Raw genomic sequence first — 22,958 nt, forward strand, 5'->3', positions numbered from 1 at the left:
AGCCAATTTTCAAGGTAACTAAACTGATCTAGCTTTGTGTTGTGCCTGAGAGGCAGGTCTCAAGCCTGGTCGTGTACACCTCATAGTTGCCTTGAGTAGGTAGGAGCATTCAGGGCTTCTGCTTGGTAGCCAGAACAAAGCTGACTTCTCTTGTGAGTACTGAGAAATCTGTAAGGTATGGAGGCTTTTGGTTCACTTAAACAGTTGAATGTTTGTTCATGCTCCAAGGGAGAGAGAAGTTAGATTAGCTGGTATCATCCTATAAACATAGTACAGTTACGAACACAAGTAACTGTATTTTTGCAAGCAAACAAGGAGGCCATGAAAACAAATTCTTTTATCTGAAGTATTTCTGCTTGTTTTTTTTCTTAGACTTTGAAGATTTTTCTGTGGTTGGAGGTGGGAAATTACCTAATGTGGGCTGGCTTCCTCTGGCCTTGCAAAAATAACCCCTTAATGAGCCTTGCTTGTATTTTTTGGAGACAAACTGCTTGACAGATTTGAGGTTGGAAGAAAATTTCTGTCATGCCATTTTGTTTAGGACAGTTGAGGATTTTTTTTTTTTTGCTTTTCATTTTGCAGGAAGGTATATGGTTTGCTTCTTTGAAACATCTAGGCATTTTCACTGTGTAGATTCCTACTAGCGTTAGAACTACTGATTTTAGTGAAAAAAAAAAAAAAACAACCCCCAAAAACCCAACCAAAAAACTACCAGAAAATGCAGAAAACTTTCTTCATTTAAATACTGCTAAGATATTTTTGTGCACAGTAAAAAAAGTTCCTCTGATGCCTAAAATTGTAACACTGCCATTTATGCTTTATGGTAACTGGCAGATAGAAATAATGATTGGTCAGAGATGAGCTCTTACTGTCACCTGAATGTTTAAGAGGAGGATAGAAACAGTTTGTTTTCTTTAGAGAGCTGCTGGCATGTCTTAATTCCAGACTTTGTTAGTGGCAAGTAAAAACAGTAACACACCAAAGAATATTGAAACCCCAGATACTACTTTGAAATAATTCCCCTGTCCTTGGAGGAGTGGCTTTTTAGGGTCAGAGTAATCTGTTAAGAACTGGTCATATTGCCTCATTTTTGGTCCCAGCTTCAGATTTGTGTTATTTAGTATACTACATCACTGCATCTTTTGAGTCAGAACATGTAACACTGAAGCACTGTTTTTAAACAATTGGCTGAAGTGTTTAAAGAAGTGTGCATTGAAATCAGCATTACTGCCAGTGTGCACAAGGTTCTCTAGGAAAAGATGCAATTTATTTTTTTACATCTAAGTGGCTTTTCCTACCTGCTTATTGTAACTAGGAGCTTGAGGTTCGAATTGTCCCTTCAAGATATCAGCCTAAATTGACTTGCTAATGCAAGAAAAAAAGGCGAGTATAGGAAAAACACATAGTGGTATTGTGTGTGCTTCTGTGTGTTGTGGCTTCCTGCTGTTAGCTCACTGGTTTTAGGCTAGTATGTGTTGTTAGGAGGGGTTGTGCCTAGCTTTAAGCATTACTTATACTAGATTTCCCCCCTTTCCCCTTCCTGATTTCTCTCTGTAAACTTTTATGTTCTATATATGCCATTACTCGTAAGGATTAGCTGCAGGATTTGATAATATATTTAACTATTGCTAACCTTGCTCCTCACCTGTATGTCCATTGAACTCTTCTAATCGTTGCTTGGCAAACAACAAAACTAGTAAGGCTAGCTACCAGCAAATATTCTGGTATATTGTTGGTAATCTCCTTGTTTACATATTGAACCCTGCCATTACTGTGCTAGATTTTGCATTAGTTTTAATGCATGTCTCCCAGCTTCCCTTGGTGTTGGTCACAAAATTACTATACAGTTTTTTTTTCAATGAGTTTTCTTCAAAGGGAAGAATAATTAGAGGTCTGTTTACCTGCTACATTTTAATTTTGTGTTTGTGGGACAGTATTGTTAACTAGGTGGCTAAAACCACCCAACTTCCAAATGCACATAGCTCCTCCCTACATATGCATCTTTAAGTAGTCTGAAGGGGGAAGGTAGCATGGCAGGGTATTTCTTAAACTGGTTTTGCCATTTGAAGAAATGTGTGTGTAACCACATCCCTAAATAAAGCTCATTAACTTGGAACAGCAATGAATTTTGAAGATGTACCAGTTCATTTTAAACGGAAGTCTCTCTTTAATGCTTATATGCCAGGATGTTGAAAGATGCATGTAATACTAGTACAGTAAATTAATTTCATAGTGTTTTACTGGGCTATATCATGCTTGATTCTTTCAGCATTTGTATGGAATACGATGAAAATGAGGCTTTGCCTGGGCTGAAATGAAAAACACTGACTTGGGGGAGGAGTGATTTAAATTAATACCTATTCTTGATGCACAGATTAAGAAAATGTGACTAATACATTGCTGTATTGTTATATTTGCTTATGTTTGTGAGACTTTGCTGGCAGTGAGTTAATTCATTGTAAAAGTCAGTGTTGCCTTTTTCAAAAAAAACTTGAAACATCAGCAGTGGTAGGGTGGAAAGTTGGTTGGAAGTGTGGCCAGAATGGGGACTTGTTGCAGTGGTGGGAAGAAGCCTCTGCATGAAGACATGAAATATTCTTGACATTTTTAGAAAGATTCTTCTGTCTTTGTGGTCATTCAGTTGAAATAATGGTTAATATAACTGGTCTTTAACTCTTTATATTGACAAGAAACAATCAGTATTTGAGTACGGCAAATGCTTTTTCTTTTAGCTTGTAGGTTTCTTAGGACTCTTGTGAAAACTTCATTCTTTTAAACACAAGGTACTTCTCTTCTGTTGGTTGGTTAACATTGTAGTTTGAGCAGTCTTGCCTGGCTATGTGCTTTATATTGGCAATCATAAAGAAAGTAAATGGAATTCAGTAGCTGTGTGAATTTTCAGTCAATGCTTGAGTACAAGAATGGTTTATTAGAATCTGTAGGTGAGATTTTAGATGTCTAAGACCTGCATGTACATTGTGGTTTTGAAGGAAACAGCGGAAGTAATGCTCTGAAGAGTAGATGTGAAAGATGTGGCCCTTTGCTTATGTGCTTAAGACATGACATGTGTGTCAGAGAGGACAAAGTGTTAATGATACATGGTTTCTTCTGCATTGTTATTAATGTATATATCAAGATGGTGACACACTGTACTTAGTCTTCTTAAGGAACTTGCTGTTTACTGGTGTGACTGTGCACTGTGATTTAGGGGGATTGAGTAACATACAAATCAAAACAATAATCGCAAATGTCTTTTATTTTTTTTTACTTTGGAACATTTGAATTTCTAAAAGCCAGGAGCTCTCAGATCAGGTTTGCTACAGAAAAATAATACTCTACTACCTGACTTCTATGAAGTAGCATTACTGGACAAGCTTAACTTCCAAAATCTTGTTATTACAGGACTTGAAAGGCTCAGCTGTTGTTAAGAAGACGACTACTGAAACATGGTGGATTATTATGAAGTTCTGGGAGTGCAGAAGCATGCCTCAGCAGAAGATATTAAAAAAGCGTAAGTATAACTAGCATATTTAATTGATGTTGTGTATTTTAAGGAACAAATATAATAACATTGTTTTTAGATTCTCACTTTGAAGTTAATACTAGGGTGTGAGTTTAGTCATCTGAGGTGATAGCTTTGCTAACAGAAATGTTCAGTGTTCTGAAGAAAAAGCACTTGCTTGTTTTTATGCAATTAGGAAAAGAAACTTGAGTACTGCTGAAGTGAGAATGTTGTCAGTCACTGGATTTTTATCACTGTTAAATCCATTTCTGCATAAGTGCGCTTCCAAACTTGATCTGGTACAGGAGGCAGCGTCAGTCTCTTGTTTGGCTGGATTGCAGTAACTAGGCCTCCCCTCCATTTGCAGAGATGCTTTTACAAAGTTATTAACAAGTACTTGGCATGTTGTTCTTTGTTAACGTGAGGTCTGGTTTCTGTGCTTAGATTTGAATGGACTAAACATCAGTTAGTATTCCTCCCTCCCCACCGCCATATTAAATTAGGGAAGTTCAAAAGAATTGCATACTGTTCTTCGTTTAGATTTACTGTTTATGTGTTGTTTTAATGTGGATGTTCCTAAAATTTTCAGAAGATACCATTTACTTTTCAGCAAACAGCTGGGAGCAACTCATTTCTGTAGTTCTCATTTTTAGTATGCTAAAACTGTTTGACAGTAAATTGCAGTTTCCAGTGACCTGAAAATACTGTGTTTCAGTTTCGCCTCCTCCTAGGATTCTAAACTTAATTAACCAAATTAGTGCATGGAAGCTTGATTTATGTGGGTTTTTTTCTTTCCTCCATTTTTATTTTGCAAATTGCTGCACATGCTACTTTGCCAGCTCAAATGTTCAAGCTGTGTTGTTGCATGACTCTATGTAAAACACTCCAACTTAAGTGCAAGGTTAGCTTTGCTGCTCTAAGTTGAGCACTCTGTCTAGAATATTTCATTTGAGAATAGATAGTGTGTGCAGATGTAGCAGTCAAAGAAGTGACTGATATTAGGCTGCTGCCAAAGTCTGGCATCAGGGTACTCCTGGATCATTTTTGTCTTTCTCTGTGCCAGATGAATACTCTCGGTGCTTCCCATGGTTGACTGTAGTATTAAATAAATACGGAGCTCTAAGGAGAAGCCCATAGCTGAAATGTTACACAAAGTTTTTCTCAGACCTGCCAGATACTGATTGGAAACTCATAGGAATATTCTTAAAACAACTAAAGAACCCCAAACCCACTTTCTTCTTTCTTTTTTTTTTTTTTTTAAATCAAATCTGACTAGATGGTTCTTGGTGTACCTGTAGAAACTATTGGTACTGGTTTAGATGCGAGATACAAAGCACTGGGGAATTCTTAAATGTTTTAATCCCTCACAGCTTGTTTAAAACACTTTGTGTTTATCTGTAAAGTATATTCCTTCATTTCAGACTAAAATACTCTTTATTTTCCTTCCACTTAGATACCGTAAATTGGCACTAAAATGGCACCCTGATAAAAATCCAGACAATAAAGAAGAGGCAGAACGACAGTTTAAACAAGTAGCGGAGGCCTATGAAGTTTTGTCAGATGGTAAGTATTTTAAAAGGGCTCTTGCCTGTCTCTAGTCTGGTTAACAGACCGAAAGTGCTGATGTATGATGCTTTAAAGGGATATTGTAACTTTGGTTTACCATCCAGCTCAACTACTTTCCTTTCAAAAGAAAGGAGAGATAAAGAAGCTTTTGCAGGTAAGATAGGGTAAGCAGAAATTTCAAAGCAAAAACTTCAGTATCTCTGTAGAGGAGTAACCAAATCAGTTCTTCTAGAAATCGAGATCTTGTTTGCCAGGCCCTCTTCAGAAATTTCTGAAGATCTATCTGATTACCAAGTCATTTTCATCTTGGGAGGTGAAGCCAGTGTTACCATCAGTACAGGGGAATGATGTTTTTTTATCCAGTAAAAGTCAGGCTAGACAAGCTCTGAAGTATCTGCTGCCTCTATTTCTTGTTACAGTAAACTAGTCTTCACAAAGCCCAAGTGTACTGTAAACCTTGCTGAAAATTTGGATTGCTTTTGGGGGAATTCCATAAATTCAGTCATCAGTGGTACTGAGGAGAGTATTAATTTTTCATTGTTCAGGAAAAGTTGTTTAGCTTCACCTATGTGGTAGAGGAATTCAGCTTATGGTTCACCCCTGTCTTCTTGCTTGGAGAAAGCATCATTAACTTGTGCTGATGTTCTGGCAAAAGCAGGCTGAATCATAACGAAGTGACTTTGATTATTTTTCCCCTGTAATTGACTGCAGCTGTCTGTGCTATTTCTGAAGTGTCCTTGATTTCACCTGAGACCAGTGAGCAAGGGAAAGCTATATTTAAAGTGCTAGCAGCATCTAGATTATCTTTCAGAATTTGGCCTTGTTTGTCAAGCTGTACACGCACTTTTTGGGGTTGTTTTTGATATGCAATTGACATCGGAGAAAGATAGTTTAGTTTGTCAGTTCATTGTATCTTTGTCATTTAGAGTAATTTAACCTCCTTATGCAATTTTTTTATTTTAAGCAAGATAAAAATAGGGTACTAGTCTGGTTGTTTTACAGATCTTAAAGCTCTTTGGAAAGACTACACTGCTAGAATTTTAAAACATCTTCTAAAAATGCTGCCTGGTTTTGGATCTAGACCAAATCCTAAGTTACTGGTGTCTTGACAGTCATTTGTGCAGCAGGGATATCTGAATCCTGAGCCCTGTAGTTGAGAGGCAGGCAGCTGTTCTGTAGACTTAATGAAATTTTCTGATGCTATTACAGGCTTGAATGGATACAGATTTCTGGCAGAAGAATAGTTCTGTAAGGGGTTACATAAGCAAAGAATACTGAAATTGGGCGATCATAGAACGTGCTTCCCTTGTGGTTTCAAGAACGTTACATTTTTCAAGATGAACTTCAGGCTTTGTGAGCCTTCAGATTGTCTGTGCTGTTTCCTGTTCCTTCTGTCAGTTTGTCTGCCTTACTGCTTTGGTCTTTTTACATTGATGGGTAGGGTAACATCCTCTCTTTAAAATTACTTTCCAGAAAGGCAATACAGGTAATGTACCAAGCTTTGCTGGGGGTGTGTGGGGGATCCTATTGCAAGTTTCCATTATTTGAAGATGATGCCCAGTATATAAAATTTTAATCCGTGTTAGGAATATTTTACTTTTCCTCAACTGTTTGAGGTAACTGCACGTTCTTTCAATGCTGCTATTCAAATTTCAAAAGCATCTTTCACTAAGGAGTTTCCAGTGGGAATAGGATGTTAATATTAGGAGTCTGAAATCAGATGCCCCTACTATTTTCTGGCTGCTTCTACACCAGTGCATGCAAAATAACTGAGTGTCTGCCTCAGTAAGCTCTTCAGGTTCCCTTGCAGAAACAACAGAGCAGTCTTAATCTTCTATAGTAATGTAGAATTATTTTTTTCCCTTTTCTCATGACTGCTGGAAGGCTGGTCTGCAGTGAAATTAAGAGCAAGCCATTCCATGCCTTCAAAAATAATAGAAAGCTAGCAGTTTGAGTCACATCCTTCCATGGCATTTTTTTTAATATCATGTCATTCCCCTTTAATAAACTAAAAGTGGTTATAATTAATTTGAGGGCTTTTGCAATCACTCGTACAAACACTCTCCTTCATTCTCATAGCTCTGTTACAATGGGCTTGATCTTGTGCAATAGGAAGAAAAGAGGCAGTGGTCGAGGCTTTTATAACAAGGGAAATTCCAGTTGGGTAGTAGGAAGACAATGCTAACAATGAGAGTGCTTGAGCCTGGGACTCTTTTCCAGAGAGACTGTGGAATCTTTTCTTGGAGATTGAGGAGATCAGGGCTTTATCCAGGCAAGTTTTGACCAACTTTGAGACTTGACTGCAGTGTTCTTTTTTTAAAGGCAAGCTTCCTTGTGAAGTTTGTCCTTATACCTCCTTTATTTTTATTATTTTTTTTTTATTTTTATTTTTTTTTATTCGACAGGATCAGAGCTTCTACAACTAAGTGGTAGTAAGTCCTAAGGTTTAGTATCTGTTCTTTTTGAGCCTAAATTGCTTTGGCAATTCTCAATAACAATGTTTGCCCAGATACATGACAGAACTGTCTCAGATAAAGTAGCTTTGAGGAATGTGTAGCTGATAATACCAGTTATGTATTTGTTGGGGTTTTTGTCATGTTTTGTTGTTGGTTTGTTTTTCTTTTCCAAATTCAGTGTGCCTATTTACTGACATATACAACTTCTCCTTGTAGCTAGAAAACGTGAGCTCTATGACAGATATGGAAAAGAAGGCTTAATAAATGGAGGCGGAGGTATGTTGACAATTGCCAGTTCTTTGCGTTCTTTGTTCTGGTGGAGAGCAATTTTCTGCAGCTTTCTTTTTAAGACGGGAATCTGGAAATGCCTGTACTAAGGCCTAAAATGTAACCTTGTGAAAATTGAAATGACAGTTGTTTTTGCAGTTTTTCTTGTTGTAGTAAAAGGTATTACTGAATCTGTAAACAGAGACAAGGCAGTTAGTGATGAGAAGTATTGTCTGGACTTTATACCTGAAAGGGAAAGAGACATTTTAAAGATGGGTTTATATCTTTAAATGATTCAAATACCATACAGACCTGAACTTTCTTGTTAGTAAGAATGTGTGAGGGTAACTGAAATTTAACATCTTTTTGCAGGTGGAAATCATCATGATAATCCATTTGAATTTGGATTTACATTCCGTAGCCCAGAAGATGTGTTCAGGGAGTTTTTTGGTGGAAGGGACCCCTTTACATTTGAGTTCTTTGGTAAGTAATCCACCTGGTTTAGTTACGTTTATCTAAAGTGGGCTAAAACTTTACTCTTGCAGAACAAATATAGCCAATGCAGCTTTATTAGAATTAGCTCTGAGAACTGCAGGTAAACAATGGGCATTTTGTGTTAGATTTAAAATGTTTACTTCCTACCTGTTTGTTCTTGTTTTATTTGATAGTACAGAACAGGTATGTTTTGTTGGAAGTCGTGGTTTAAAAAGTCATAACATTGTGAGTGCTGTGTCTCTAGGTTGGAAGGAACTAACATTCAACATTCAATAGGCTGAAATTCCCTTTAGAGAATTTGACTGGGTGAACTTAATTTGTTGAATTTGATCTGTTTTTATTTATAAATATTTAATGTAGCTTTTAGAGATTCTGAACTGGACAGGTTAACTGTAACTCTTACACCATAGCTCTCAGCTTGAACTTGGATGGTTGCAGGAATGATTTTCTTGTATCAAAACAAGAACAACTGCAAACATAACGTAGGCGATACTCTCCCAAATTCATGTCACATGTTTGCTTGGGGGATAGAGCCCCTTAAGGCTCAGATAGCTTAAGTAGTTTTTGAAGCCTTGATGCGTCATTTAATTAAAGGAGAAACAGTGTGATAAAATTGTCAAAGTGATCTTATTACCATAGTGCCGATGGTCCTTCAGCTTGTGATGTTGGTTACTGTAGTGTATTGAAAGCCTTTTCAGAGGTGTTGCAGTTCTTATGAAATCACTGTGTATGTTCTGCTGCATAAAATGCTAACCTAGAAAGTGGAACAGGTCCTGTGTTCAGTATTTACTTAAAGTAAATAGTCTCATTGAAAACTGCAAGAAGTGTACTTGAAAAGCAGAGCTCCTGTTCAGTGCCTTGATATTGTTTAATCTCTATAACAATGTATGAAGATGTTTCAATATTTTCAAAGAATTTTTTATCTTTGCTGGCAGCATGAAAGGGCTAATTCAACTCAGATTTTAATTACCTTTCTGTAGTTTGCTATTCAGGGATCATCAGTTGTTGGGTGACTCTAGCGAAGAATTAGAAAAGGGGTTGTTGAAGTGCTAGAGGATTAATTCGGTAGAATGTTAGTTGATGAATTACATGAGTAACTAGAGGAAGAATCTGGTAAAGGATAAGCAGCAGAACTTGAGCAATTAGATCCAGTAGCAAATCAGAAGTAGTAAAGTGCAGATTGGAGGAAGCATTAACAAAATATTGATGAATGAAACAGGGGCTGAGCTGGGGCGTTGCAACTTTTTTGCTGCCTTCACTGAATGATGATTTCCATTTAGATGAGTGCTTTCAGCACTGTTTAGGCCACATCTGTAGTATTGTGTCCAGTTCTCGGCTCCCCAAGACAAGAGACAGAGCTACAGGATAGAGTCCAGTGAAGAGCCACTAAGACTATTAAGGGACTGGAGCTCACCACATGGAGATGCCACTATTGCCAAGGTTCCTGGTATATTGCAGCTACTTCACCCTCTCCTGTAGAGGAATAGGGATACATCTTACCCTGTGGAAACAGTGGACATAACATTCCTCAATGGTGACATTGAGGCATGCTTCCAAAAACATTCTCCCCCTGTTTAACACCCAAATTTATTTACTCAAAAGCAGGTTACCTACTTAATTTTCTAAAACCTGTGTTGAGCTTCAGATTCTGAGTAAAAGCTCTTGGAACTTTTTTTGACAGAAAGCTTCAAAGTGAGCACTTTTCCCCCCTTTTTTTTTCTTTAAGATGCTTCAGATGTTGTTTGATTACGGGGAGTGTGACTCAAAACAATTTTTCCCACAGCTTTGCATAAAAAGTGTCCACAACAATCCCTCCATTTATGCAAATGTTTAAGATAGTCCAAAATGAAAATACAGGGGCTTTCAGCTGAACATGGTGCATTTGCTAATGCCAAAAGCAAGCAGTAGAATTGCATGTGTAACACAAATATTTGTGTTGGTGAACAAGAGGCCTTGTAGCTTCTGCTGTGTTGAAACACCCACAGCTGGTGGGACAGCTTTTGTCCTGAAGAATAAGGGAATTTGTCTAATAAAAAAGAGTTTTCAACTTTGAATTTTCTGTGGAACTACTGACTTTTTAAAGAGCTACTCAGGTTATAATTGTTTTTATAAGCAGCTGAATAAGGACTGAGGTAATGCTTTTTAGAATGTGCACTGGTGGAATCAAAGATGAAATATATGCTTTGAAATGTTTACACCTTTTACACAGTTTGAAGTAGTATGTACTGAAGCACATAGACTGCAGGTGGGACTCTCTCTATCCTGATTGCCATTGAGTATGTAAAAAGAACACCATTCAGATGCATAATCCCTATAAATTAAGCAATGTGAAGAATTCTTAAAGTTGTGCCATGAATCAAGTCTGTTAAACTCCACTGAGCTATGTTGCACTGCGACTGCAGTTATAGGAAGTTTTCTGTATGAGCAGAGGCATCTTTATTCATCTGTAAAAAAGAGGAGAATGTATGAAGACTTCTGAAGGGACTCAGTTACAAACCACCACAGACTTCTCAAATAAAAATTTATAATTCTGTTGAAGACGGCTCTTAACACTTCCACATTGAGCAAAGTTAATGTTATGTGCTTTGTGTTGCACTGAAGTTAACTCAGCTCATCACAGTCTTTCTTCGCTGGTTTTCAGGCCAATTGTTTGGAATAAGGGCGTATGAATGCTAGTACTTCTAAAAACTTGTTCTGATAAGGTAATAGATGGTTAACTCAACTTTAGAGGTGTGCACTTCCTTTCTGTAACAGCTGGTTACACCAGAATCTGCCTTTTCCTAGTGACCTCTTCCAGTGATAGTTTTCAGTCTCTTTGAGATAGGTGAAGGGTAAGCCTTGTAACAGAAGAAAAGGTAATGCTTCCTATGCAGTACTACTCGTTATACTGTAAAGTGCTACTTCGGAATATCAGTGCCTGGTTAGATGGTAAGCAGCACTCTGAACCATATGCAGCTGTCCTTTGACATGAGAACTGACGCTTTACTCTTCATAAAGGGATTGATTTCTCATTTCTGTAAGCTTGTTTTATATTTTAACTATATCTGACTATATATGGTGCTTGCCTTTATTTGGTTTATTTGTATTGCAGGTAGTGTTTTACTTGCAAACTTTTCAAGGATGTTCTGTATTTTATCAGTTCATAGTGATCCTGATGTTACCACTGTTAGGGGAGGTATATTGTATAAAGACTGCTGCTTCAGGGACTATGATGAACAGAAACTGATGTGTTTTCACATAGGAAAAAAATGCTTGACACTGATTCTGGGCTATTAAAGAATTGACTTGGTTTTGGTTTAGAGGCTTTTCAGATTCTCATTTCAAGAACAGGTTATATGTTGGAAGGGATTATCAGTAAGGAATTGCACTGGAAGATGGAATGGTTATCATGAGAGCATAATGTTAACCATTAGTGGTTCAACTGAAGTAGTTCATTACATTAGTAGTTCAAGCAACTCCTTAAGTAGTTGTATATATTGAGCTTCACATACAGATCTGATGACATTTGAGATGATTTAGGGTATTTGAGATGCCTGAGTAATTTTTGTATGGGCTCAGGACCTACAGCAGACCAGTATTTTCCAGAAGCAGTATTAGAAGCTTGTTAGGCTGTTGTGGGACATTTCAAAGAGCTTTAGATGCCTGTATATCTAGTTTAATGAATCCCACAAGGAACCATGCTTTAATCCATGGTAAAATATGTTAATAATGTGATGTGTTAAATTGCTCTAGATAGATGGTCTCTCTGGACTTTGAGAGAGGACTTTGTGGAGTCTCTTTCAGCATAGATCATAATCTTGACAGTTTTGCTGGAGTTCCTAAACACTTCAATATTCTCAGTGTACCTTCTGAGATGGTATTTTATAAAAATGTCGTAATTTTTTTCTTCGTTTGTGAAGTAGAACTCGCAGTGTATTTTAATCTAAATTTAAGACCAGCTGATGTGTATGAACCCATACACATTTTCTGGAGTTTTCCCTGGAGAATTCTGGTTACCTGGTTTATGTGGTACTTAAATCTATACTCCTGGAAACCACAGGTAAAATTAATCTTAACACCTTTATATGGCTAGCTAGATATAAGTCACAGAGAATGTCAACTAGCTATTTGTGTACCGATGTACTGCATATTGACTACTGTAATATTGGTTACCATAATACTCATGGTCTATTAGATATAAAGTATAGTGAGTGACTTTAAGTATCCAGGCTAAAGAGTCTTCGCCTAACGAGAAAGGGGAAAATCTCTGTGCAGTAATTGTTGCAAACTCTATTTTACGTGATCTGTGTTTTAGGATGTTTAGGAATGGAATAGCTTCATCAGCCTTTTTGTCTCAAGGACAGAAAGTTGCCTCAGTAGGACACAAGCTTCCATAAGAGTCAGATCATGGTTTCAATCCATATGTAATCCCATGTCTGATAATTACGATGTTCAGGAGTTCTAATGCAAAATGTGTTTGTTAGTCAAATGGGTTCTTAAACCAAAAAATTTTTGATTAAAGCTGTATTGCACAGCATTGACCTCTTCGTAATTAATCTTTTTGTTGACATGAATTTGCAGCTTTCAGTGCAATTCATGAAGTGCTCAGAGATTAGCATGTTCATTCATTGCTTTGGTATTAATGTACACAGTTGTAGTTTGTAAGCATGGGTCTTGGATCATGATTATTCATGTAATGGTCACAATCCCACTACTATGAGTTTCTCAGAAATTACTTGGTAGGTTTGAAGACTTTTGGAACACAGTAATTGTCTCACCCAGACAGCATTATCAAACAGTAATAGGTAATGCTGTGGCACAGTGGGTATCTAAGCTAATACTTAGCTTTTGCTGCGGAAAGAGAGGAGCCCACTGCTCCAAATGATCATGTCTTAAAACTTAGTCTTTGACCATTGAATACATTGAGAAGCTGTTTGATAGCACATTGGCCTAAGAGGACGTTTGTTCTTGGCATCCTGAGCTGGTTCAGGTTATTAGTCCCCAAGAAAATGGTTTGGTTTTGTTTTCTTGGATGGCAAGCTGTTTGAATTGGTCAGAGGACAAACGCTGAACACAGCACAAGGTGAGCAGGACATAACAATGTTAATGGAAGATTTCTGTTTCCAAGGTGTGCCTGAACATTTGGGCATTGGTTTGGTAAATACGAAACTCTGATTAGAGTTGGACTTACCATAATTATAAAGATGCTAGAGTACAGTATGGATGGCATTCAGAGGTCATGTTTAAGTCTCTTTTTTTCTAGGAAATTACTAATCCCAGGATCTCTGCTATATATCATTAGAAAGACTTTAAAGTGCTTCTGCAGATGAACGTTCTTAAATAAGTGGGGCAAACATCTATTTGACATCTAATTTGTGGAAGTAAGCAGTGATAAAAGACCATGTTGTAAAACATTTTAGGCGGGTGAATCAGTAGTGCTTACAGCAGCATATTGGTGTCTTTTCTGAGTAATTGGCATCAACAGTATGTTTGTTTTGCAGTTAAGGAAGAAAATATTTCCATGCAAAAGTGCTTACAGGTTTCTGCTGCATGCCCAGTTCTGATGATGCAGGTTTTTGTACCTGTGTTTACTTCAGAGCTGTGTTATGTGATTCTATGTGTCTACTGCAAATCTGCATCTTTGAAACTATTTTTTTTGAATAGGAGGTAAGATAAAAACACCTACTCCCAGAATTCTGCTTTATTCTATGTAGCATGTATCTGTAGCGCTTTGCATGAACACATTATTCAGACCCACATTTCAGACTCTACTGGAATGATGTCACTTATAGTATGCTTTTAATATAACATTTATGGCAGGCAAGCAGGCTATGCTGTCTTTGCTTACTGAAACATGGGAGTCTGTAATAATGGCATTGAGCTGAGCAGCCTTGCAACATTATTCTGCTCAGTGTGTGGCAGCTCCAGTGTCATTCTCCTGCATCTGCAGTGAGGGCATTCAGCTTGTGTGTTGTTTTTTGGCAGAGGCAGTAGTATGTAGTTACTGAGTGATCCTGTTTTTTATAGGGTAATGTTCCTTTGCAAACTGTCCCTATAAAATTATCAGTTTCTCCAGCTGCAGCAGCATGTGCATGTGAGAATGTTTGCTGACAGTGCACAGTTTATCACAACACTTACGATTTTCTGGAGGTAAATAGTGTTGCATTGGAATGTGTTCGACACTTTCACCAGGGATAGCATTATTCAACAGCTGAAAGCACCGTCCTGTGCTGCTTTTGGCCCTTGGACACTTCTTCCTGCTGTCTTCTTTGTAACCAGCAGTTACTTTTATGGTCACACTGTGAACTTTAGCAAAAGATCAATTAGCTGAACTTCTGTTCATCTGGAGATGCTGTTTTCAGTTTATATGTTCTTGATCTGGTTCCCCAAGCAGCTGCCAGGGTGCAGGTGTTATGGTAGAAGTGATTGCTGTAGGGAATATGGCACTTTTAGTTTATTGTGAATCTAATGCCTTAGATTGGTCTGATGAATTTCATGAAGTTTAACTGAGTTGTGGATTGTTTCAGATGTAGATAATCTGGGGTTTACTCCCTTTCTGTGCCTATTGTATGATGCTTTCCAGCCCATTTTCTTTCAGATCACCAGTTTTGCCAGTAGTGACTCAGATTAGGTCATGGATGTGACAGAAAGTTAACAACTCAGTGTTTTCTTTTGGATGGTGAATTAATGTGACACTAGTCTAGCGTTTCAGTTTTCTGAAGCTTTTGAGTTGTGTAGTATTTACATAGTATTTTACCTTTTTAGAAAGGCCTCCACTTGTGGGCTGTATTTTGTTTTGTGGGGTTGTTTTTTGTTTTGTTTTTGTGGTTTTTCAGTTTTCTGATGTGCTTCTAACAATAAGAAAACTAAGCACCAAAGCGACTATCTTAAGAGGAGTTATTTAAAAAAAAAAAACAACCCACCCACAACACCCTGATATTTTATTATTCACTGTGTTAGGTGGTTTTAGCCAAATGATTCTGTGTGCAAAGATTATAATGCATGGGAAGGTTCTGCAAAATCACAAAAATAGATTTATCAGACTGAAATGTTTGCGGAGTGGTACTACTGATCATCCTGATTTGAGGGCTAAAAAGGGTCTGAGTATTTGTGAAGTTGCTATATTAACGTGTATTTGGTGGTAGGTAAAACAAGTGATAATGCAGAAGCTTTCTGGTGCCTTCTCTTTTCTGTTTTTGGCCTCCTCCGCCCCCCCCCCCCCGCATGCTGTACCTGGATGGCTATCAGGATACTAAGGAACATTCCCTCAGGAAAGTCCTACCCATTTTCCTGTCTATGGACAATCTATTTTGCTGAGATTTCTGCAGAAGAGTGGTTAGAGTATCTTTGCTGGATAATTACTAGTAGGGCTGCTAATGGAAATCACCTGAGGCTAGAATATTTGCTAATACCAAGTGGTATTTTTTTGTTATTGTGTAGTGTTGCCAAAGGCTAATAAGGCACATCCAAGTCTCACTTAAATTTTTTTTTTCTGTGGCTAGGAGTCGGCAATAATCCATTTAGAAACTGGGTTGATAACAGGGATTTCTAGGAGGCCCTTTGATCCTCCCTTTAAAAAGCTTTAGTGGTTTGCTGCTGTTGTGCTGAGGAGGAGAGATTTGCTTGTAGAAAAAATAAGCTGATGTACTGTGGGGGCTTAAAACCTCAGAGCTTACATGGTGGGTTGTTTTGTTTTTATTTGAACTCCAGGTAACAAGAAAAATGGGCTATAAATAGAAAGCTTAACAGTGGGAGTGGTATAATATAGATCGTTTCTACACGTGAGTGAATGACCTTCATAACGAGCTTATGAGTCACTCCAGCAAGAATAAATTGGAGTACAAAACAATTAACTTCAGTGGCTTTACTTGCTAGACTGACCAAAAAAACCACAACCCATCTTTTTTTTTTTTTTAACTGGGCATAGTGCTTGTTTTGGAATTAATAATTTTGGTGGTAGGCTTCTGTATTTCCTTGCCCAAGCATTGGTTTACCTTTTGTTGCTTTAAAGGTAATAGCAGGCCATCTTTGTATTGTAAAAACCTGGTTTTACATGGAGAAAAGAAAGGCATAAAAAACCCCCATCCACCTGAGCTAGAGAAAATGTTATCACTTGTTTGTCTAGTGTATGTAGGATAAATGTTTGATCCTGCCTTGTTCTGTTAAACAGCTGTGGAAGCCAGAGGAAGGATAGGGCTATCTTTTTTGTTCTTGGCATTTTGGGTCTTTGCCGATGGGAATGTATGTCTGAACCTTGGTGGCTGCTGGTGTTCAGTATAAATATGTTGTGACATTTCATTTGTGTTAGGTAATTGCATGTAAACCACATGGTAACTGATACTTTTTAAATGGATTCATTTAGTATTGTCACAGTTGCATTAAATTGCTGATTTGTCATAAATTGGCTTGGATTTTGTTAGGGGTAACTGTAGCTGGAATAAATACTGCATTTCTGACTTTTGCTTTGTCAATTTGTAGTTCTGAACAGAGGTGGTTATAAGTCTCTCCTTGCTTTCCTACTTCTGTTTGCTGCTATCACTGGTTTCTACGTTTTTCAGTATGAGCTTATTCTGAGCAGTGTTTCAGACTGTTACCTTTTGATACTGAGTCCCTGCTTGTAAAACTCGGTAAAATTGTCAGTACTGTACAAACTCGCTCTGGGAGAGTTGTGATTGATGGAGTGAGCAGTGGAAGCTCCTAAACTTTTCTGATTTTAAAGCAAGTATTATGCTTATTGAGTATCTGTTACATGATTGCACTTTTGTGTTGTTTTGTTTTCAGAGCATCAGTAAAAAATAGTTTTCAGTTACTTCTAGTAGTAACTGTTTTTTAGGAAGATGTGATAAAGTAAAAAAGGATTGCTTATGTAGGTGCCTGGTGTCCTCTCCCCTTCCCTTTTTTTTTTTTTTAAAGAGAGTATTGTCTTTCTGATGGGGATGAAACAACAGCTGTTGTGAATGGCATAACAGTTGTACTTGAATTTGAAATGTCATTTTATCTATGACTCCCTTTATTTATCCTCTCTTTCCCCTGCTTGGTGGGAACTGAATGCTGCTTTGAGACACTGTGTGTAAACCTCCCTACTTTGTTGCCTGAATGTGCATCAGAATATGTGTTTGAAGTACCTATTGTGGCAAGTGTTAAAATAAACACTTTGAACACTAAGATTATAAGTAATCAATTCCTGACTGCTGTTTTTGTATCTCACTAAGTGATATAACTTATCTGGAAGTTACTTTTTAAAGATCTCATTGTTGTGATCCATAATAAATCTTGAATGGAATTAAGCTAGAAAGTTCAGGTACCTGTGTGCAATATTTTAAGAGTCATTATATTTAAATTCTAGGAGTTTAATCTGTAGTGCTGCTCTTTATAGCTTGGAAAAACTTAGTGTGACAGCAGGGAGTGTAGAACTGCTGAATGATTTGTCTTATGGTGGCTTGTGTAAGGGATCATGATTACGCATCTGAGCAGTGTTAAATCTGTCAAATGCTAACTGACTGGACATAGTTACCCTCAAATAAATACTGATTTAATTTTAAACATACCTCCACTGTATTATGCAATATGAACATATTATGGAAACAATATTTTAATGATATATAATAAATAATGTTATAAAGAAACCATAAAATATAAGTAATAGGTGTATAATACATGCAATATTAATATGAATACATTATAAAATAATAATATATAATATGTATAATGCTTTTGTATTATACTGAAAAATGTTCAAGTGTTTACATCAGGTTTACTTTTTTAAATACTAAACACCTACAACAAAAAACCAGACTACTCTTTATAATTATTTTTGGGTCCAGAAGAGACAGAATTTAGTCCAGAAGGAATTGCTTTGGACTCTTCAATTGCATCAGATATTTCAAAGGATGAATCTTCTATAATGCATATTTTTTTTTTTTTTAATAAAGAATTCCTTATGTTTAAATACAGAATTGCTCAGTAATAGTGACCTCTTAAACACTTTCCTCTGTTTTGCAGAAGACCCTTTTGAGGACTTCTTTGGTGGCAGGAGGGGTCCAAGGGGAAGCAGAAACAGAAGTGGTGGATCGTTTTTCTCTGCCTTTAGTGGATTCCCTGCTTTTGGAAGTGGCTTTCCTTCATTTGACGCAGGTAAATATCACAACAAGGAATGCAGTTTTGGTACACAAAGGATCTCAATATAATAATCTGAATACTTTTTTAAAAAAATTGCCTTCATTCAGGAAATTGAGGCTGCACTTTATCTGCTCTCTGTAAAGTCTGTATGTGAAAAAGGGTATTGTTAAAATATTTGGTTTACCTAAAAATTCATGAAAAGTGAACAGACCTCTAAAAGGTAGAACTTTGTTCTTAATTTTGGTGCTATGGTTTCTATATAGCTTTAGAATTGTTTTTGTTCTGTTTGGTTTTAGGTGTTGGAGCTTTGATGGCTATTAGTTAAGGTCCTAAAAATACACTGTCAGAATGTATGGTAGCAGTTCAGTCTGAATGCAGGTGTTTATACCTGAGGTTGCTGAGAGCTTTTGACACTCTGTATCCTTTCAATTATTAAGATTCTGGATGTTAGCTGGGATGCTTATGATAGGAAGCTTGTTCTGGCTGCTAACTCAACAGAATCCCGACATTTAAAGCAAAAAAACCCCAGATGAATTGAAGTTACTAGCTTTATCTTAGTGGATAGAATGAGACAGTGGTTGAGTTCAGCAAGCAGGCTTGAATGCCTTTTCTTCAGGTGACGAATGGTTTTTGCATGATGCTGTGCATTTGGAATTGAATCTATGGGTCCATATGGGAGAAATCAGTGGGTCTGGAGCTATGTTTTTATTCTCACACTGGTGGTTAATGGCATCTAGTCACTGGTGCTGTGTTGATTTGGATCTCATGGTCATGCAGAAATGTGTTTTTAGTCACATACCTTCTTTCTTAATAGGTTTTACTTCATTTGGTTCGCTGGGACATGGAGGCCTTGCTTCATTCTCCTCCACGTCATTTGGTGGTGGTGGGCTGGCTAACTTCAAATCAGTATCAACTTCAACTAAAATAGTTAATGGCAGAAAAATTACTACAAAGAGGTATGTGATAAAAATGTTCATATAAAATGATATGTAGAGACATATGTAACTATAAATACATGCATTTAAGTATACTATATGTATATGCGCATAAATATAGTGATCTACGTATGTGTTTTTACTTTTGCTGGTGTGGTCATCACATTGCTTGGATTTCTCTGCTTAAATTTTTGAGAAGTTCGGTTTGTTCTCTGACTTTTCTTAGCATTGCTGAGTTACTTAAAGCTATAGCATGTAGAAAATGGGTAAGACTTTTTTTTTTTTGTGTGTCTAAACTCTTAGTTGAGGAGGGTTCAGATGTGTAAAACATACTTTCAGAGCTGCCCTTGTGGAAAATGAAGCTTGCAACTTGTTTGCTGTTAGAAAGGGACCTAGCAATGGAATTCTTCCTGACTTTCAGAACCTCCGGTGTAGGGATTCATCTTTTATTATGGTCTTTGACTACTTTCTGCCAAGTCTGTTTGAGCTGCTGGAGGGGAAAAATGCATGTGGTTTCTGTTGATTGTGAAGCTTTTAACTGGGGATTGGGAGGACTTTTTAGTTTTGCAGACGTCATGAAACATGAAACAGTTTTCCTAATATCTGCTCTAGTTTGCTTTCCTAGGCAGTGCTTGAGTGAAATTTTTGTGTGAAAAGTAATTTTATCTGTTAAGTGAAATAAAGAGCTGAAACCTGCTTTGGAGAAATCTTTTCCTGTTTGTTGGAAAGTGAATTTTCAACTACTATACACAGCATATCTTCTCATATTCATGCTTGTGATGGGGAAATCACTGCAGTTGGGAAATCCAAATATTAGTTAGCTATAGAGTAATTAATATACATGGCACATTATGATCCCTAAGTTACAGGAGTACTGAACAAGTGGTTAAATGTAATTTCAGTACTTAATAAAAAGTTACAGAAAAGCAATGGAGAGCCAATTTTTTTTTTTTTGGTGGGTAACTTGTGTCCCATACTTCAGAGTGCAAGGTTGCTCTCTGTCCTGTTGTACTGGAGAGATCTTGTCTTGACCATGTAAGTGCAGCCTTTGTCGCTGTGTGTTTGTGTGGTCATGATACTTTTCTGTGAGTGTATTCCAGAAAAATTTGAAAACTGAGGGAATTGTACCAGGGGACAGAGAGCAAAGAAAGTGTTAATGCAAAATATGGCACCATGTCTGGTTTTAGGATTAAAAAGTAGGCTAAATCTATAGTATGCTACATTATATCTTTCATTATCATATGGGGGGGGGGGGGAGCAAGAAATATGGCTAGCCATGTCTAGAAAGACACATTTAATATCTCCAAGAGGTCCTGTTTCTTTGTAGAAGGTCTGACCACAGGGTAGTGAAGTCTAAAGAAGAGATGTATCCCAGTATCTGAATAGTATTTTGTTTCAGGCAAGAAGCCATTCCCTGTTTTTAGTATGGGTGTATTCTCTTCAGTAAGTCTTAACACCAGAAAAAATGTGTATTCATCCATCTGGTTTCTTTGTTTGAATCATGAAGGGGAGAATTCCCACACAGTTAAAATTTGGCATAAATTAAATAATCTAAAAGTAGTTTAAACATTCCTTATCTTTCCATGTCTGAAACAAACAAAGTCCAAACCCACGGAACTCTAACAATCTCTCATTATGATCAGGGATACTTGGAATTTTGCAATATACATGCTGGTGATAAACTTGGTATACAGTCGTTCTGCAAATTAATTACTCTGATAAATTAAAAGTGGCTTAAAGACTGTTTTGCGTGTCTTGCATCATGCAAAACTATGATTGGATATAGATTATTATGCATTTAACAAATGGGTAGGTACTAAATTCTACGCCAAGATTGTACAGTTGATCTGTCAAAAGACATTTAGTCTTAATTAATAGTGTAGTGTCAGTAAAACTGTGACAGTGCATGAGGCAACAGCTGTAACTGTGAACTCTACAAACTGGAGGATTCAAACTTCCAGAAAGCAATTTTCCTGCTGTAAACAAGAATTTCAGTAGGGGAATGCAGATGGCTAGTAGTTACAGCTTTTGCACTGTTAAATACCAAAGCTTGCCAACTACAGTTGCATTAAGCAGGCAGTGCTCCCTTATAGTTTGTTCTAAAAAAACCTAGATCTGGCATATATTTGCAGACTGCTTACAGGGCTTTAAAATGGCTGTGGTTTTTGTCCTACAGAATTGTTGAGAATGGACGAGAGAAAGTAGAAGTTGAAGAAGATGGTCAGTTAAGGTCGCTAACAATAAATGGTAAGGAGCACCCGCTACGCTTGGATAACAAGTAATTCAACGCACGCATTTAACAGAATTTTAAGCTATAACAGCCACCATTTGAGGATTGACAGGAACATTTTTTTGAAGATTTCAAACGAACTCGACTTTCTGTATATCCGTACTTAAGTAGTATAAATAGCTCACCGAAGCTCGTATTTGTCATAGACTTTTGAGTTAATTGTTGGGACCACATCAATTGGACCATTCTTTTTGTCCTTAAAATTGTTGTAAATTTCTGTATGCACTTTTCCTTTTATTATATATGATCAAGGTGAACCTAGTAGTGCTAGGGCAAGGTGTACACTAACACTAGCATGAATCTTGCTTTTTCCAATTTGAAATGTGAGCCAATTAGTAGTTTTAAGTCTGCTGTGAAGTTAACATTTCCAGGATAACCTTTTTAATAATTTCAACTTTTTCTTTTTTTTTTATGTTTAGTAGTGAACAATGTTAACACATTTCTGGTAATGCATTTCTGATTTAAATAAATTAAGGATGTTTTCTAGCTGTGCATGAATGCAGACAACTTAGTAAGTTTTGACAAATGTTTCAATGTGTAATGTAAGCAAAAGGTAAACAGAAGTGAAGCTAGTGAGCCGAGTCTTTTGTCATTTGCTAAAAAAAAAAACCAACAACCAACATGAATAAATGCTGATGTTTGTGGTGCATTCTTTCATGAATGGCATTTGTAACCTTCTTGTGTCTGTGTGTGATTTGGGCAACTTGGGAAAACAGTGCTTTTTTTTCTTGGTCTTTTTTTTTTTGTCTTCTCCTACTGCCTCTTCTTCAGTCTTAAGGATAAGGGTCTCTTTTCTTTGCGGATGTTTTCTTCAGTGTGACTGAAAACATGTTTAATTTCTTTTCTAAACCTGTATTTGAACCACTTACTTTTAAGAAGCATTCAGAGGCTGACTCTTAACTCCATCTTTTGCCCTAGTACATAATTAATTTTTTATTTTTTTTAGCTAAGCCTAAAGTAACTCTTTAAAAATAAAATTTTCTAACTTTTAAGTTCTAAGATTGCTTTGAAAAATAATCTGTAGTGAGTGTAATATACAAGAAAATATTTAATTAAGATTTGTTTGCTTATTTTGAGGACAAACACGTGTGTTGTAGATTTGTACAAAATTATTAGTGCTAAAATATCACTCTTATTTTTAGTCATCAACCAATTTTGAGATGGATTAATGCCTCTTGTTAACTTAATGGAGTGAAGCAAAGTGTTAATTTGTAACTAAGACCAGATTTTCAAAGTTTAGTGAAAGATGACTTAACTTCTGTATGTCGTAAAGAAAGCATGCAAATAACTATTGGCGTATGTTAACACCTGCCAGGCTCTCAGTACATACATCATGGCTGTGCAGCTTA

General features: G+C 36.9%; 1 protein-coding gene across 2 annotated transcripts in view; it reads left to right on the plus strand.

Annotated features, from left to right (window-relative positions):
- DNAJB6 (DnaJ heat shock protein family (Hsp40) member B6) overlaps positions 1 to 22,958 on the plus strand; it is a 59,083-nt gene that overhangs the window by 6,237 nt on the left and 29,888 nt on the right. For both annotated transcript variants that reach the window (XM_061349524.1, XM_061349515.1), the window contains exons 2-8: positions 3,403 to 3,511; positions 4,956 to 5,065; positions 7,741 to 7,800; positions 8,164 to 8,274; positions 18,268 to 18,399; positions 19,199 to 19,340; positions 21,496 to 21,566. In XM_061349524.1, coding sequence (XP_061205508.1) covers positions 3,447 to 3,511; positions 4,956 to 5,065; positions 7,741 to 7,800; positions 8,164 to 8,274; positions 18,268 to 18,399; positions 19,199 to 19,340; positions 21,496 to 21,566 — 691 coding nt within the window. In that variant the 5' untranslated portion in view covers positions 3,403 to 3,446. The remainder of the gene's footprint in view (positions 1 to 3,402; positions 3,512 to 4,955; positions 5,066 to 7,740; positions 7,801 to 8,163; positions 8,275 to 18,267; positions 18,400 to 19,198; positions 19,341 to 21,495; positions 21,567 to 22,958) is intronic.

This window comes from Neopsephotus bourkii, unplaced genomic scaffold (genome assembly GCF_033783945.1).
Source record: "Neopsephotus bourkii isolate Nb327-2 ecotype Australia unplaced genomic scaffold, CSIRO-AGI_Nbou_v1 NB_53, whole genome shotgun sequence".
Taxonomy (NCBI): domain Eukaryota; kingdom Metazoa; phylum Chordata; class Aves; order Psittaciformes; family Psittacidae; genus Neopsephotus; species Neopsephotus bourkii.